At 69.1% G+C, this 13,490-nt stretch overlaps 1 protein-coding gene across 8 annotated transcripts in view; it reads left to right on the forward strand.

Moving 5' to 3' along the window:
- SRCIN1 (SRC kinase signaling inhibitor 1) overlaps positions 1–13,490 on the forward strand; it is a 174,437-nt gene that overhangs the window by 140,685 nt on the left and 20,262 nt on the right. For all 8 annotated transcript variants that reach the window (XM_075911739.1, XM_075911738.1, XM_075911742.1 and 5 more), the window contains 8 exons: positions 936–1,114; positions 2,524–2,699; positions 3,810–3,928; positions 7,611–7,758; positions 9,377–9,677; positions 10,918–11,167; positions 12,168–12,322; positions 12,394–12,546. In XM_075911739.1, coding sequence (XP_075767854.1) covers positions 936–1,114; positions 2,524–2,699; positions 3,810–3,928; positions 7,611–7,758; positions 9,377–9,677; positions 10,918–11,167; positions 12,168–12,322; positions 12,394–12,546 — 1,481 coding nt within the window. The remainder of the gene's footprint in view (positions 1–935; positions 1,115–2,523; positions 2,700–3,809; positions 3,929–7,610; positions 7,759–9,376; positions 9,678–10,917; positions 11,168–12,167; positions 12,323–12,393; positions 12,547–13,490) is intronic.

The following is a 13,490-nucleotide window of genomic DNA, read 5'->3' on the forward strand; positions in this document are numbered from 1 at the left end:
CGGCCGCAGCCCTGAGTCCCGCCTGCAGGAGCTGCCTGTGCATGGGGCCCTCCCACTCCGGGGCCCGAGGAGCCGCCACCGGGGGAGCTGCCCTGAGTCAGAGGGGAGGGGGTGGGATTTGGGGCTCTGGGAGGTGGAGGAGGGGTCTCCAGAGGCCCCACTCCTGGGCAGGTGTCCCCGTCCTCTGCCCCTCCCTCCTGTGCGGCTTCAGAGAGGCCCACTAAGCAGCTGCCCCACAGGCCCAGCCCCCCCCCAGCAGCTCCTCCCCCTCCCACACATCCCCACCCCACACAGCAGCTCCTCCCCCTCTGGCCAAGCCCCACCCCACACGGCAGCTCCTCCCCCACCGACCAAACCCCACCCCACACAGCAGCCCCTCCTCCTTCTGCCCAGCCCCACCCCACACAGCAGCTCCTCCCCCTCCAGCCCAGCCCCACCCCACACAGCAGCTTCTCCCCCTCCAACCCAGCCCCACCCCACACAGCAGCCCCTCCCCCACCAACCAAACCCCACCCCACACAGCAGCCCCTCCTCCTTCTGCCCAGCCCCACCCCACACAGCAGCCCCTCCCCCTCCAGCCCAGCCCCACCCCACACAGCAGCCCCTCCCCCTCCAGCCCAGCCCCACCCCACATGGCAGCCCCTCCCCCCGGCAGTGCATATGTCACTCAGTGCCCTAAAATCTCCCCGGTCTGCCCTGGGGGCCCCTGGCCCGAGAGCTCATCTCTGGGGGCTCCCCGGCAGTCGGTTTAGCGGTGCTGGGCCGGAGAGTTCGGCAGAAAGGGGGCGGGGCTTAGCCGCAGGGCCGGGGCGGCAGAGCCAGATTTGCACCCCGCCCTGCTCGCTGGGGGGGGAGCTGGCGCTGGGGGCCGGGCGGCAGGAGGGAGCCCCCCCCCCCGCCCTTCACTGGCCGCGCTGCTCCCTTCCCGCTTTCAGCCGCCAGCCGCAGCAGCATGGGGACCCCGCTCCCAGCCCCCCCGCAGCCCTCGGCCAGCAGCACCCCCGGGGGGCCGCCCACGGCCATCACCCGCCTGCACATGCAGCTGCACCTCCACGACCTGCAGCACAACGCCAGCGACCTCCGCAACCAGCTGCAGCAGCTGAAGAAACTGCAGGTGAGCGGGCGGCGGGGCCCCTGGGACCACCCGCGGGCCCCCGGAGCCAGGCCTGCGCGGCCAAGCCAGGGGGCTCTTAACGGGGGGCAGGGCGTGGCGATGACCCAGCCGCTGGGTCCTCACTGCTGTTTGAACCCGAGCCGAGAGCACCCCGTTCCGCAGCCGTCCCCACGGACAGCACCACCCGCTTGGGCACCCTTGGGACTCAGGACGGAGAAGGGGGGCACAGAATGCAGGGAGGTTGGGGGGTTACTCCAGGGGCACAGTGGAGAAAGAACTTGCCCCTGGAGCCAGAGGTGGGGCAGCCTGGGTCCTCCACCGTCTGTCCAAGCCACCAGTGAACCCCCACGGGGCTGGCGATCCGGGGACCGGCCTGAGCCCCACCGGGCCCCCAAAGCGCCGTCTCATGGTCAGCGGCTGCTTTCCGGCTCGGCGTTCGGATTCAGCCTGGCTCCCAGGAGCGTGCGCAGGTGGATTGGCTGTCCTGTGTGATGGGAGGGGGGATTCCCCAGCCGGACCCCCCTTTCCTCTCTCGCCTGCTCGCTCGTACCCCCGCCCGCGGCTTGCCCCGAGTCCTGCCCTTCCCTTGGCCCTGGGCTGCCAGGCAGATGGTCAGGAGCCCGGGGTCTCGGTGGCCAGGCCCTGCTTTTCTCGGCCTCGTTGGGCTCCAGACCTAATTCCCAGTGACAGGCGGGAGTGGGGTGGTTCTGGAGGACGCTGCAGAGCCGAGGGAAGCGGAGCAGCCGGGCGGAATGGAGGACGGCCAACGCTGTCCCAGGGCCCGAGTTCCTCGGAAATACGTCAGACCCATCCCTGCGCCCGTCTCGCCCTGGCAGACCCTGCCCCAGGCTGTGCCCGGGGACGGCGCGCACGGGAGGGGGGGAGTAACGGAACAATTGGCACAGCTGGTGGGTTGGTTGCTCTCTGCTGGGAGAGGGGATCCCCACTCAGCTCCCCCATGCGAGCTAGAGCCCCCCCCCCCCGTCCTTCTGCGGCGGTTCGCGTGGAATTGATTGTGCCATTGCTACCTGGGCAGCGCCAGCCCCGTGCCATCCCAGCACCCCTAGGGAATCACTCCTTGTGCCCAGCTTGGACTGGCCCTGGCAGCAATCCCCCAGGTTCCCACCTGCCTTGAACCGCTCCCCCCCCATGCTTCGCCCTCCTGTGTGCTAATGGGAGCTCCCTGCCTCCTGCTCTAACCACTAGGAGAGACGTGGGGATCAGAGCCAGCAGCCTCGGCTCACGCGCCGCGCTGGGGCTGGGGCTCGAAGCCATGAGTCCCGGCCGCCCCCCCGCCCCGCTGGGGGTTTGGATGGTACCGGGGGCGGGGGCAGAATCGGTCCCTTTCCTGTGTCCTCGCGCCCCCTGAAGTACCACCAGGTCACGCCCCTCTCCCGCTGACCTCCCAGCTGCAGAACCAGGAGACGGTGAAGACGATGCTGCGGCGGACGGAGACGGAGATCAGCGTGCGGGTGACGGACGCCCTGCGCAGGCAGGAGGACCCCCTGCAGCGCCAGCGCAGCCTGGTGGAGGAGGAGCGGCTCCGCTACCTCAACGAGGAAGAGCTGATCACTCAGCAGTTGAAGTAAGGGCAGGATTGCAGGCGGGTGCCCGGTGCCCGTCCCTGCTGAGCAGGGTGCCTGGTGTCCTTGGTGGGCAAGGTGCCTGGTGCTCGTCCCTGGTGGATAGGATGCCCGGTGCCCGTCCCTGGTGGGCAGGGTGCCCAGTGTCTGTCCCTGGTGGGCAGGGTGCCCGGTGTCTGTCCCTGGTGGGCAGGGTGCCCGGTGCCAGTCCCTGGTGGGCAGGGTGCCCGGTGCCCGTCCCTGGTGGGCAGGGTGCCCAGTGCCCGTCCCTGGTGGGCAGGGTGCCCGGTGCCAGTCCCTGGTGGGCAGGATGCCTGGTGTCTGTCCCTGGTGGATAGGGTGCCCGGTGCCAGTCCCTGGTGGGCAGGATGCCTGGTGTCTGTCCCTGGTGGGCAGGGTGCCCGGTGTCTGTCCCTGGTGGGCAGGGTGCCCAGTGTCTGTCCCTGGTGGGCAGGGTGCCCGGTGTCTGTCCCTGGTGGGCAGGGTGCCCGGTGCCAGTCCCTGGTGGGCAGGGTGCCCGGTGCCCGTCCCTGGTGGGCAGGGTGCCCAGTGCCCGTCCCTGGTGGGCAGGGTGCCCAGTGCCAGTCCCTGGTGGGCAGGGTGCCTGGTGTCTGTCCCTGGTGGGCAGGGTGCCCAGTGCCCGTCCCTGGTGGATAGGGTGCCCGGTGCCAGTCCCTGGTGGGCAGGGTGCCCGGTGCCAGTCCCTGGTGGGCAGGGTGCCCGGTGCCAGTCCCTGGTGGGCAGGGTGCCTGGTGTCTGTCCCTGGTGGATAGGGTGCCCGGTGCCAGTCCCTGGTGGGCAGGGTGCCCGGTGCCCATCCCTGGTGTCTGCTTGTGTCTCTCTGCCTTCTTCGCAAAGGCCTGGGCACAGTCGTGGCCATACGAGTCTTTGGGGCCAGCTCGCCCGCGGGTGTAAATCAGCCGCGGCGTCAAGGGGCTGGTTCATAGCGGCCCCCACTCTGCCTCTGTGCCGGTGCCTGACCTGGAACAGGGGCCAGAGCTGCTACTGGCTCAGGGGGCACAGCCCGGGGCCCTGCCTACACTCGCCTGCCCAGCCCAGCTGCTCCCCTGCCCGCCCGGCCCCGCCGTGACGCTCCCGCCCGGTGCTTCCAGCGACCTGGAGAAGTCGGTGGCGAAGATCCAGGACAGTCACCGGGTGGTCCCCGTGCAAGAGCTGGAGGAGAAGGCCGTGGTGCTGAAGCAGCTGGGGGAGACGCTGACCGAACTGAAGGGTAAGGGGGGCCGGCTGAAGGGGAGGGTTGGGGGAGGCCGATCCTGGGGTGCCTCATGGGAGGGGGGCTAGCTGGCACCCTGGAACGCTCTCCCGTGGCACCCGGCAGCAGAGAAAGCAGCAGGATTCACGCTCGGGGCAGCTGGCCATTAGCTGAGGGGCTGAGGCCTGACACGCTCAGCGCAGCTGTGGAGAACCGTGTCTTCCCTAAGGATCCCTGAACGTTCCCCGAGCCCGTTCTGCCTCTCCCAGACAATGCACGGGCCTGGGGATCTGTAGGCCCAGGAGCCACAGGCTTAGTCTACAGCATGGCAGATGTGGGGGAGAGTGTGGAGGCGCGTCGGGGACCCCCGATCCTACACCCCGTCTGCAGCAAAATGAGACTTCGCCCGCCAGTAGAACAGGGAGGGGTTATTGCTTCCCCAGGATCCAGCCCAGCGCGGACGTGATGTGGTTAGAGGAGTCAGACCCCTTGGGGGAGGGGTCCACCGGCCCCCCGGCCCCCAGTACTCAGCTTAGTCCAGGGGTCTCCAACCTTTTTAAGCACGAGATCACTTTCTGAATTGAAGTGCAATCCAAGATCTACCTCACCCCCAAATTCCCTGGCCCCGCCTCCTTCTCCGAGGCCCCGCCCCTGCTCACACCATCCCCCCTCCCTTTCACCAGGCGGGGCAGCGGGTTGGGGTGCAGGCTCTGGTCTTGGGCTAAGGGATTTGGAGTGTGAGGGGGCTCTGAGCTGAGCTTAGGGCAGGCAGTCGGGGGGCTGGAGGGGGCTCTAGGTGCAGGCTCTGGGTGGGTGTTTGCATGCAGGGGTGCTTGGAGCTGGGGCAGAGGCTTGGAGTTCAGAAGGGGGTTCATGCCTGGGGTAGGGTTTCAGGATATGGGTTCCAGCTGGCTCCTGGGTGGTGGGGCCGTGGGGCTAAGGCAGGCTCACCCCAGCCTGGCCCTGCACCACTCCCAAAAGCAGCCAGCAAACTCCCTCCATCCCAAGCCCTGTTGTACCCCTCTCTCTGCTCTGTGGAGACAGGATGCAGAGTGAGGGGGGGGGGGGGTCCTTGACATCAGCCCCCTCCTCTCCCTCCCCTGCCCTGCCCAGATAGCAGGAGGCGCCGAGGGGACAGCTGCAAGGCACAGGGCAGGAGATGCGCAGCAGCAGGGGGAGGGGCCGCTGAAGACGATGGCGTAGAGAATACGATTGTTAAGTCTGCAGATGATACCAGACCGGGAGAGTTACAAGGGCCCTGGAGGACGGGGTCATAGTTCAAAATGATCGGGCCAAACTGGAGAAATGGTCGGAGGTAAAAAAGATGAAGTTTAACACGGACACGTGCCGGGTGCTTCACTTGGGCAGGAGCGATCCCTTCCACACACAGAACGGGAAGCGACTTCTAGGAAGGGGCCCTGCGGAACGGGATCTCGGGGTCCTAGTGCCACAAGCTACATAGGAGTCAACAGTGGGACACAGTTGCACAAACAGCAAGCGGGACTCTGGGCTTGTTAACAGGCGTGGGGTGAGCCAGACGCGAGAAGTCCTTCCGCTCGGCTCTGCGCTGGTCAGGCCCCAGTTGGAGGATTGCGCCCAGTGCTGGGCACCGCATTTCAGGAAAGATGCGGAGAAACTGGAGAAGGTCCAGAGAAGAGCAACAAGAATGATTCAAGGCCTAGAAGACAGGAGCTGAGGGAAGACTGAAGGATTTGGGCTTGTTTAGTTTAAAAAGAGAAGGCTGAGAGGGGGCAGGAGAGCAGTTTTCAAGTATCCGAAAGGAGGAGGGAGAAAAATTGTTCCCCTTGGCCTCTGAGGACAGGCCAAGCAGCAAGGGGCTTAAACTGCAGCCAGGGAGGTTCAGGTTGGACATTAGGAAAAACTTCCTGCCTGTCAGGGATCAAACACTGGGATAAATTGCCCAGGGAGGTTGTGGAATCCCCATCTCTGGGGATATTTAAAAGCAGGTGAGACAGACGCCTGCCAGGGATGGTCTAGACGGTGCTGGGCCCTGCCGGGAGGGCAGGGACTGGACCCGATGACCTCGCGAGCTCCCTTCCGGTTCTACTGTTCTATGATTCTACACTTGGTAGCCTCTTGGCCAAACCCGTCAGGATCACCTCTCAGAAGCTCCAAGATCGACCCGGAGATCCCAATCTGCCGGTCGGTGACCACTGGCTTAGTCTCTTCCCTTCACATTTTCCCAGCCAAAACCCGGCCACCCCCCAGGCCCTGCCCCCCAGCCGAGTGGCCGTCTCCTCCTCCCTTCCTTTGTCTCTCCCCCTGGGAAAAGCCTTGTTATCTGCTCAGGCGGGGACTAGGTGTCTGGGCCAATCCACATGTGGGTGAGTCAGGGACCCTGGGTCACAGAGCAGACAGCCCCCCCGCTACGGCACATCGAGAGGGGGGCAATTTCCTCCAGCTCAGCACAGAGAAACACTGGGCCGGATCCCCACTGATGGAGCTGTCTAAGAACAGGCTGCTTGCTGTGCTAGTGGCCACAGTGAGTGCTGGAGAAGCAGATGAGGGGGGCCGGGCTTGGCTTGGCCTTTCAATCCACCAGGGAGAGTGCTCCTTCCCCATCCCCACTCGGATACGGAAAGGAGCTGGCAGCCAGAGCGAGTGGGTGGAGCACAAAGCTGGGAGCCAGGATTCCCCTGAGGGTTAATCCTGGCCCTGCCACTGACCTGCCGCACATCCCTGGTCAAGTCTCCCCAAGCCCATTGCGGGTTCCCTGCTCCCTCAAATGCAGAGAACAAGGTTCTCCCACTGCAGCCAGGTTTAAACAACCCCCATCCCCGCCCATCCCCCCGAAATCTGCAACAGCCACGAACAACCCGGCTCCAAGAGAGAAGGAGGGTAGGAACGGCACAGCGAGCAGGGGAGCGTCTCAGCCCCGGGGTGAATGTAACAAACAGGAGTCTCCCCCACAGCAAAGGCCCATGGGAGGCTGCCTGGGTCTCTGACCCGTGTGCCTGACGGGGGGCTGGCTGGGCCTGGGTGAGGGGGCAGGAGGTGGGAAACGGAAGGAAGGCCAGGGAGGCGAAGAGACGAGAGGCAGGCAGTGCTAGACCCGGAAGCAGGGGAGTGTCGTCTCTGAGGGGCTGCGGTGAGTACGGGGGAGCCATGTTGCGAGGTCCCCCAGAGAGGACGCTGCTAGGGGGACGCCAAGGGGGGTACAGTTTCTAGGGTGATGTCATCCCAGGCCATCCTGACTTCTGCGCCGCTTCAGAGCTGGGTGCCTGGCCAGCAGCTGCTGCTCTCCGCCCGCCCAGCTCTGGAGAGGAGGGAAACGGGGAGCCAGGAAAAATCAGGGATGTTTGTCACTGTCAGAACTCCCCGGGCGGGACCAGAGAAGCCATGTCCGGGGAAACGGGGGCCCGGGTGACCCTGTGGGGGGGGCGGCAGGCGTTTGGGCTGGGTGTGCCCGTGGGAGGCCTGGGGGGCGTGGGGGCTGGCAAGGGAATGGGGCTGTTGGCACCAGGGGTCTCTGAGCTGCAATTGAGGGGGGGTTTCTCCTGAAGTTCCCCCAGCTGCCTCTTCCCAGGCGAGGGGGGGGGGGCAAGGCAGAGTCGGGTGCGTCTCCGGGTGCAGGAGGGGGCTCGCCTCCCCCATGCTCTGGGAGGTCTTTCCCCTGGCCCTCGGAGTAGCGGGCCCAGCCCCCCCGGACCCGCGCTGACCCTGCGCCCGCCTCTCCCAGCTCACTTCCCCAGCCTGCAGAGCAAGATGCGCGTGGTGCTGCGGGTGGAGGTGGAGGCCGTGAAGTTCCTCAAGGAGGAGCCGCACCGGCTGGACGGGCTGCTGAAGCGCTGCAAGGCGGTGACGGACACGCTCACCCAGATCCGCAAGTGAGCCCCCCAAACCCAGCCACAGGGCAGCCCCTACCCCACCCCGGGCGGGTCCTGGCTCCCTGGGCCAGACTCGGCAGTGCCCCCCAGCCACAGGGCAGCCCCTACCCCACCCCGGGCGGGTCCCGGCTCCCTGGGCCAGACCCGGCTGTGCCCTCCCAGCCACAGGGCAGCCCCTACCCCACCCCGGGCGGGTCCCGGCTCCCTGGGCCAGACCCGGCTGTGCCCCCCAGCCATGGGGGACCCCTACCCCACCCCAGGCGGGTCCCGGCTCCCTGGGCCAGACCCGGCTGTGCCCTCCCAGCCACGGGGGACCCCTACCCCACCCCGGGCGGGTCCCGGCTCCCTGGGCCAGACCCGGCTGTGCCCTCCCAGCCACAGGGCAGCCCCTACCCCACCCCGGGCGGGTCCCGGCTCCCTGGGCCAGACCCGGCTCTGCCCTCCCAGCCACGGGGGACCCCTACCCCACCCCGGGCGGGTCCCGGCTCCCTGGGCCAGACCCGGCTGTGCCCCCCCAGCCACGGGGCAGCCCCTACCCCACCCCGGGCGGGTCCCGGCTCCCTGGCCAGACCCGGCTCTGCCCTCCCAGCCACGGGGGACCCCTACCCCACCCCGGGCGGGTCCCGGCTCCCTGGGCCAGACCCGGCTCTGCCCTCCCAGCCACGGGGGACCCCTACCCCACCCCGGGCGGGTCCCGGCTCCCTGGGCCAGACCCGGCTGTGCCCCCCCAGCCACGGGGGACCCCTACCCCACCCCGGGCGGGTCCCGGCTCCCTGGCCAGACCCGGCTGTGCCCCCCCAGCCACGGGGGACCCCTACCCCACCCCGGGCGGGTCCCGGCTCCCTGGGCCAGACCCGGCTGTGCCCTCCCAGCCACGGGGGACCCCTACCCCACCCCGGGCGGGTCCCGGCTCCCTGGGCCAGACCCGGCTGTGCCCTCCCAGCCACGGGGGACCCCTACCCCACCCCGGGCGGGTCCCGGCTCCCTGGGCCAGACCCGGCTGTGCCCCCCCAGCCACGGGGGACCCCTACCCCACCCCGGGCGGGTCCCGGCTCCCTGGCCAGACCCGGCTCTGCCCTCCCAGCCACGGGGGACCCCTACCCCACCCCAGGCGGGTCCCGGCTCCCTGGGCCAGACCCGGCTGTGCCCTCCCAGCCACGGGGGACCCCTACCCCACCCCGGGCGGGTCCCGGCTCCCTGGGCCAGACCCGGCTGTGCCCTCCCAGCCACGGGGGACCCCTACCCCACCCCGGGCGGGTCCCGGCTCCCTGGGCCAGACCCGGCTGTGTCCCCCCAGCCACGGGGGACCCCTACCCCACCCCCAGGCCGGTCCCGGCTCCCTGGGCCAGACTCGGCTGTGTCCCCCCAGCCATGGGAGAGCCCTGCCCCACCCCCGGGAAGAAGGGGGCAGAAAAACCCTTTTTCAGTTTAAAAACCAAGGGAAACATTCAGTGACTCGGGGGGGGGGGGGTGAATAAACAGAGCGGCCCCCTCGGAGCCACGGGAAGCCCCCTGAAATGGGTTTTCTGCAGCAAGGGGTCAGGGTGCGGCCCCCACCCCAGCCCCCCACCTCCTGCGTCCTGCCCGCAGACCCCTGACTTCTCTCTCCCGTGGGCAGGCAAGTGGAGGAGGGGGGCTGGGCTCCGTCGCCCCACCTGAGCCAGTCCCCGAAGAAGGCGGCGCCGGAGACCGATTTCAGCAGGGGGCTGGACTTCGAGATGCCCACCAGCCCCCCCATGAACCTCCACGACCTGACGGGCTCCACGGACCCCCTGGGGCCGCCCGGCTTCGGGCAGAGCGCCCCTGCCCCCTCCAAGAGCAATAACCCCTCCCGAGGGCCGGAGATGGTGCCGGCCAAGACCCAGACGGGCCCCGAGATCCCCAGCAGGAGGAGCGCGGACAAGGCCGTGTCCGTGGAGGTGAGAGCCAGGGCGGGGGGTGGGGGGAGCCTGGTGCTCCTGCCCGCGTTGTCTGGGGCGCACGCCTGGGGGAGGCTTTCCAGGGGGGGCTCACACCAGCAGGCAACAGTCTTTGGGAACTGAGATTTTTGCATGGCAGGGCCTGTCACCCTGGGGGTGTCCACCAGGGGGCGCCACCTCCCCAGCTGCCTCCCGACACGCCCCCCCCCCCCCCCCCCGTAGCTGCTGTCACTTCCTCCTCCCTCCGTAGCGCCCCCTGCTGGTTACCTGCAGGGGACAGGGCAGCCCAGAGGGAGCCCCCCCCCCGAAGAGAATCTGCCCTGCAGTGGGGGGTGGGGGGCGTGAGCCTTTGGAAATAGGTTCGGCCCCCAGTTTGGCAAAGCCGGGCAGCGCCAGGTTCAGCCTTTCGCCCTAGAGTCCATTTCCAAGGCGGGGAGCGTAGATTAGAGCCAGGGGGGGCCACGATCCAGACAAGGAGCCAGGGTTCCATTCCCCGCCCCGACACACTGTCACCGCTGTGCCCGCCCCGGGCCTCAGTTTCCCCGGCGATGATTCCCCAGCTCGCAGGAGGGAGCCTGAGGAGGATCCAGGTGGCAGTCGGGGTCGCCGGCGGGGGATCGTCCGGGAGGATCTGCTAACCGATTCCCAGCCGAGGCCTGGGGCATGAGCAGACCCTCGCTCTCGCCCGTTCCCTGCCTGGCTCACAGGCTAATGCTTTGACGTCCCGCGGCTTGGGGCTTAATACGGGACTGGGGGGAGGGGAGTTCTGGTCCCTGCTGTACAGGGGTCAGGGTCCCTTCTGGCTGTATGAAGCCCTCTAGAGCCGGGGCGAAGAACCGTTTGTGGGTCGGGGGCTGCACACAGGTGAGACGCAGCAGCTGCCGTGGCCCCCGACTGAGACAGACCCCCCCTCACATTCGCCTCCCTCACCAGAGCCTCGGGGGGCCCAGGCTAGTCGATTGGCTCCAGCCCCACAGGTGGGCAGCAGGGGGGGGTGGAGCACCAGCCTGGGCTCCCCGATACTGGGGGGGGAAGCCCCAAGCTTTGGGCACCAGCTCCAGGCAAGCCGGGGGCCACATCCGGCCCCAGGGCCTTAGGGTCCCCACCCCTGTGTCTCAGGCCTTTCCGGGGTTCCTCCCAGAGCCCCCAGCCTGTACGCCGGGATCCAGGTGTGGGGGCTCAGGCGGGGCGGCCCCCGAGCCCCCAGCCACGCCGCAGCGAGGTGCGCTTTCTGCCGCAGGCCGCCGAGCGGGACTGGGAGGAGAAGAGGGCGGCGCTGACCCAGTACAGCGCCAAGGACATTAACCGCCTCCTGGAGGAGACCCAGGCGGAGCTCATGAAGGCCATCCCCGACCTGGAGTTCGCCGCCAAGCACAAGCCGGCCGCCGGCCCCGGCAGCGCCGCCTCCACGCCGGAGCACAAGGCCTCCAAGCCGCAGCACAGCCAGAAAGCCACCGCCAAGGTGGACCCCAACGGCCGCAGGGGCTCAGGTAGGGGCGGGGGAGTCCGGCCAGGGTGCCCGTCGCAACGTGTCCCTGTCTCAGCCCTGAGGACCCCCCGAGGCGGGTCCCCCCACCCCCCGCAGTCCAAGTCAGGCCTTCTTCAGCCTCTCCACTGCCCCCAGAGCCAGGACTCCTGGGTCCGTACCAGGCGTGGGGGGAGCAGGATATAGGGTAGGGGGGCAGGACGCCTGGGTTTCGTTCCTGGCAGTGGGGGGCAGTGGTTAGAGCAGGGGATGGCTGAGACTGCAGCGCCCCCTCTTGGCCAGCCCAGGAAGCGCAAGAGACTCTGGCTCCCTGCTCTGTCACTCCAGGGCCGCTGGGCTCCTTGGAGCATCCTCCGTTCGGACCAGGGCCTGCTCTCGGTGCCCCGCCCAGGGCGGGAGAAACACCCTGCCCGAGAAGCCCGGCCGGGGGGGCGGGCTGGGGAGCGAATGCCGATTCCAGGGGATTTCTCTGCTGCCGTGGCCACGGGGCCCTCGCTGCAGGGGCTTGGCACCGGCCGGGAGTTGCTCAGTTTCTGTCCCTTCCGGTACCGGGGGCTCGGTGTTCGAGCTCACCAGGCCTCTGAGCTCCCCAGATCTACCGGGCGCTCGGGGCCCCGTCCCTGCAAGGCCCTGGGCCCCCTCTCGGGCACTCGGCACCTGCAGGATTGACCCCGAGGCTCTGCGAGGGCCCCTCCCGAGCGGTCGTGTGGCCGGCCGGGCCCTGGGGCGTACGGGTGAGCTCCCTGGGGCCATGCAGCCCGCCCCACACGGGTCGGCACCCGGGCACGCCCAGCTGGAGGCAAGCAGTGTGTCCCAGGGTGCTGTCGGCCCTGCAGAGCACGTGTCCGTCTTGCCTCGGTAGCAATCAACGTGGACGTGCCCAGGTCAGGGTGCCCCACGCCCCCCCGGGTGCCCCTGGGTGTCCCTCTGGAGCGCAGGCGAGTCCCTGGCGCGAGTGGGGGAGGAGCCAGGCCTTGCCCCTGACAGCCGGGTGCTTTCCCCAGACGAGCTGACGGTGCCCCGGTATCGGACGGAGAAGCCCTCGAAATCGCCGCCTCCCCCCCCGCCTCGCCGGAGCTTCCCCTCCTCCCACGGGCTGACGACCACCCGCACCGGCGAGGTGATCGTCACCAGCAAGAAGGACGCCGGCTTCATGAAGGTACGGGGCGGGCTGCCCCCCGCCGGGCCCCGGGCCGAGCCCCCGCCCCCGCTCACCTCTCGCCCTTGCAGAAGGCCGAGTCGGAGGAGCTGGAACCGCACAAGCCCCAGGTGAAGCTCAGGCGGACGGTGTCCGAGGTCGCCAGGCCCGCCTCCACCCCGCCCATCATCGCCTCCGCCATCAAGGACGACGACGAGGAGGACCGCATCATCGCCGAGCTGGAGGTGGGTGCCGGGGTGCTGGGGGGAGGGGCACACGGCCGGAGCCCTGCCCGGAACAGCCCCCGCTTCTCCCTGGCTTCCGGAGACGGGAACGGCCCTGGGCCCGATCCTGCCCTTGCTCGGGCCGGGTGTCACCCCCGGCCCCCGGCAGGGAAGCGCTGCCCCCCGGGGGAGGCACCGGGCCAGGGCGTAGCGGCCTGGGCCTGTCGGTCTCCTTCTGGCTCCACAGCTGGGCCCCCGGCCGCCAGTGGCTCTACCCGCCCCGGGGTCAGGGTGTGGGGGGCACCGGGCTTGGGCAGAGCCGCCCCGCCTTGCCCCGTTCACTCTGGGCTTCTGTGGGGTCGGGTAGCAGAGCCCTACCTGGCGGGGGGGGGGGGGCCTGCAGAGAAGGGTCGGGTGGGTTCCCTTCCCAGGGCCCTGCTGCCCCGGTACCCTGAGAAGATCGGACGCCACGTCCCAGGGGGGCCCGGCAATCTCCCCACACGCCGGCCCCTGCCCCGTTTCCACGTGGGAGGCGGAGCTGAGGGCTGGACGTCCGGGGAGCTTCCGGGGTCCTCGTGTGCTCCCCCGTGGCTGCCTAGCACCGGGGCCGGCTCCAAACCCTCCCGCCCCACCAGGAGCCCCTTGGCAGACCCCCCAGGGGACCTCGAGCGGGGGCAGCACGTGAGGGGAGCGGCCGGCCCAGCCACTAGCCCAGTCTCCAGAATCAGTGTTCCCGTCAGGCTCCACACCCGTCAGGGCCGGTGTCCGGCGGCTTCCCTGCCCGGTTCTGCCCCCAGGGGACGGGTCGTAGCGTCTCTGGGGCCGGGTTCCTGGCTGTCACGTGCACCCCCCGCCTGGGCAGGAAGAGCCGTTGTCTTGCCTGCGGTTGGCAGCCGCGAGCTGGCGTCTGGGCTCGGGCCGGGCGAGGGAGCAGCCGGCCTGGGCGCCCTCTTCGAGCCACCTCC

This window comes from Pelodiscus sinensis, chromosome 29, assembly GCF_049634645.1.
Source record: "Pelodiscus sinensis isolate JC-2024 chromosome 29, ASM4963464v1, whole genome shotgun sequence".
Lineage (NCBI taxonomy): Eukaryota > Metazoa > Chordata > Testudines > Trionychidae > Pelodiscus > Pelodiscus sinensis.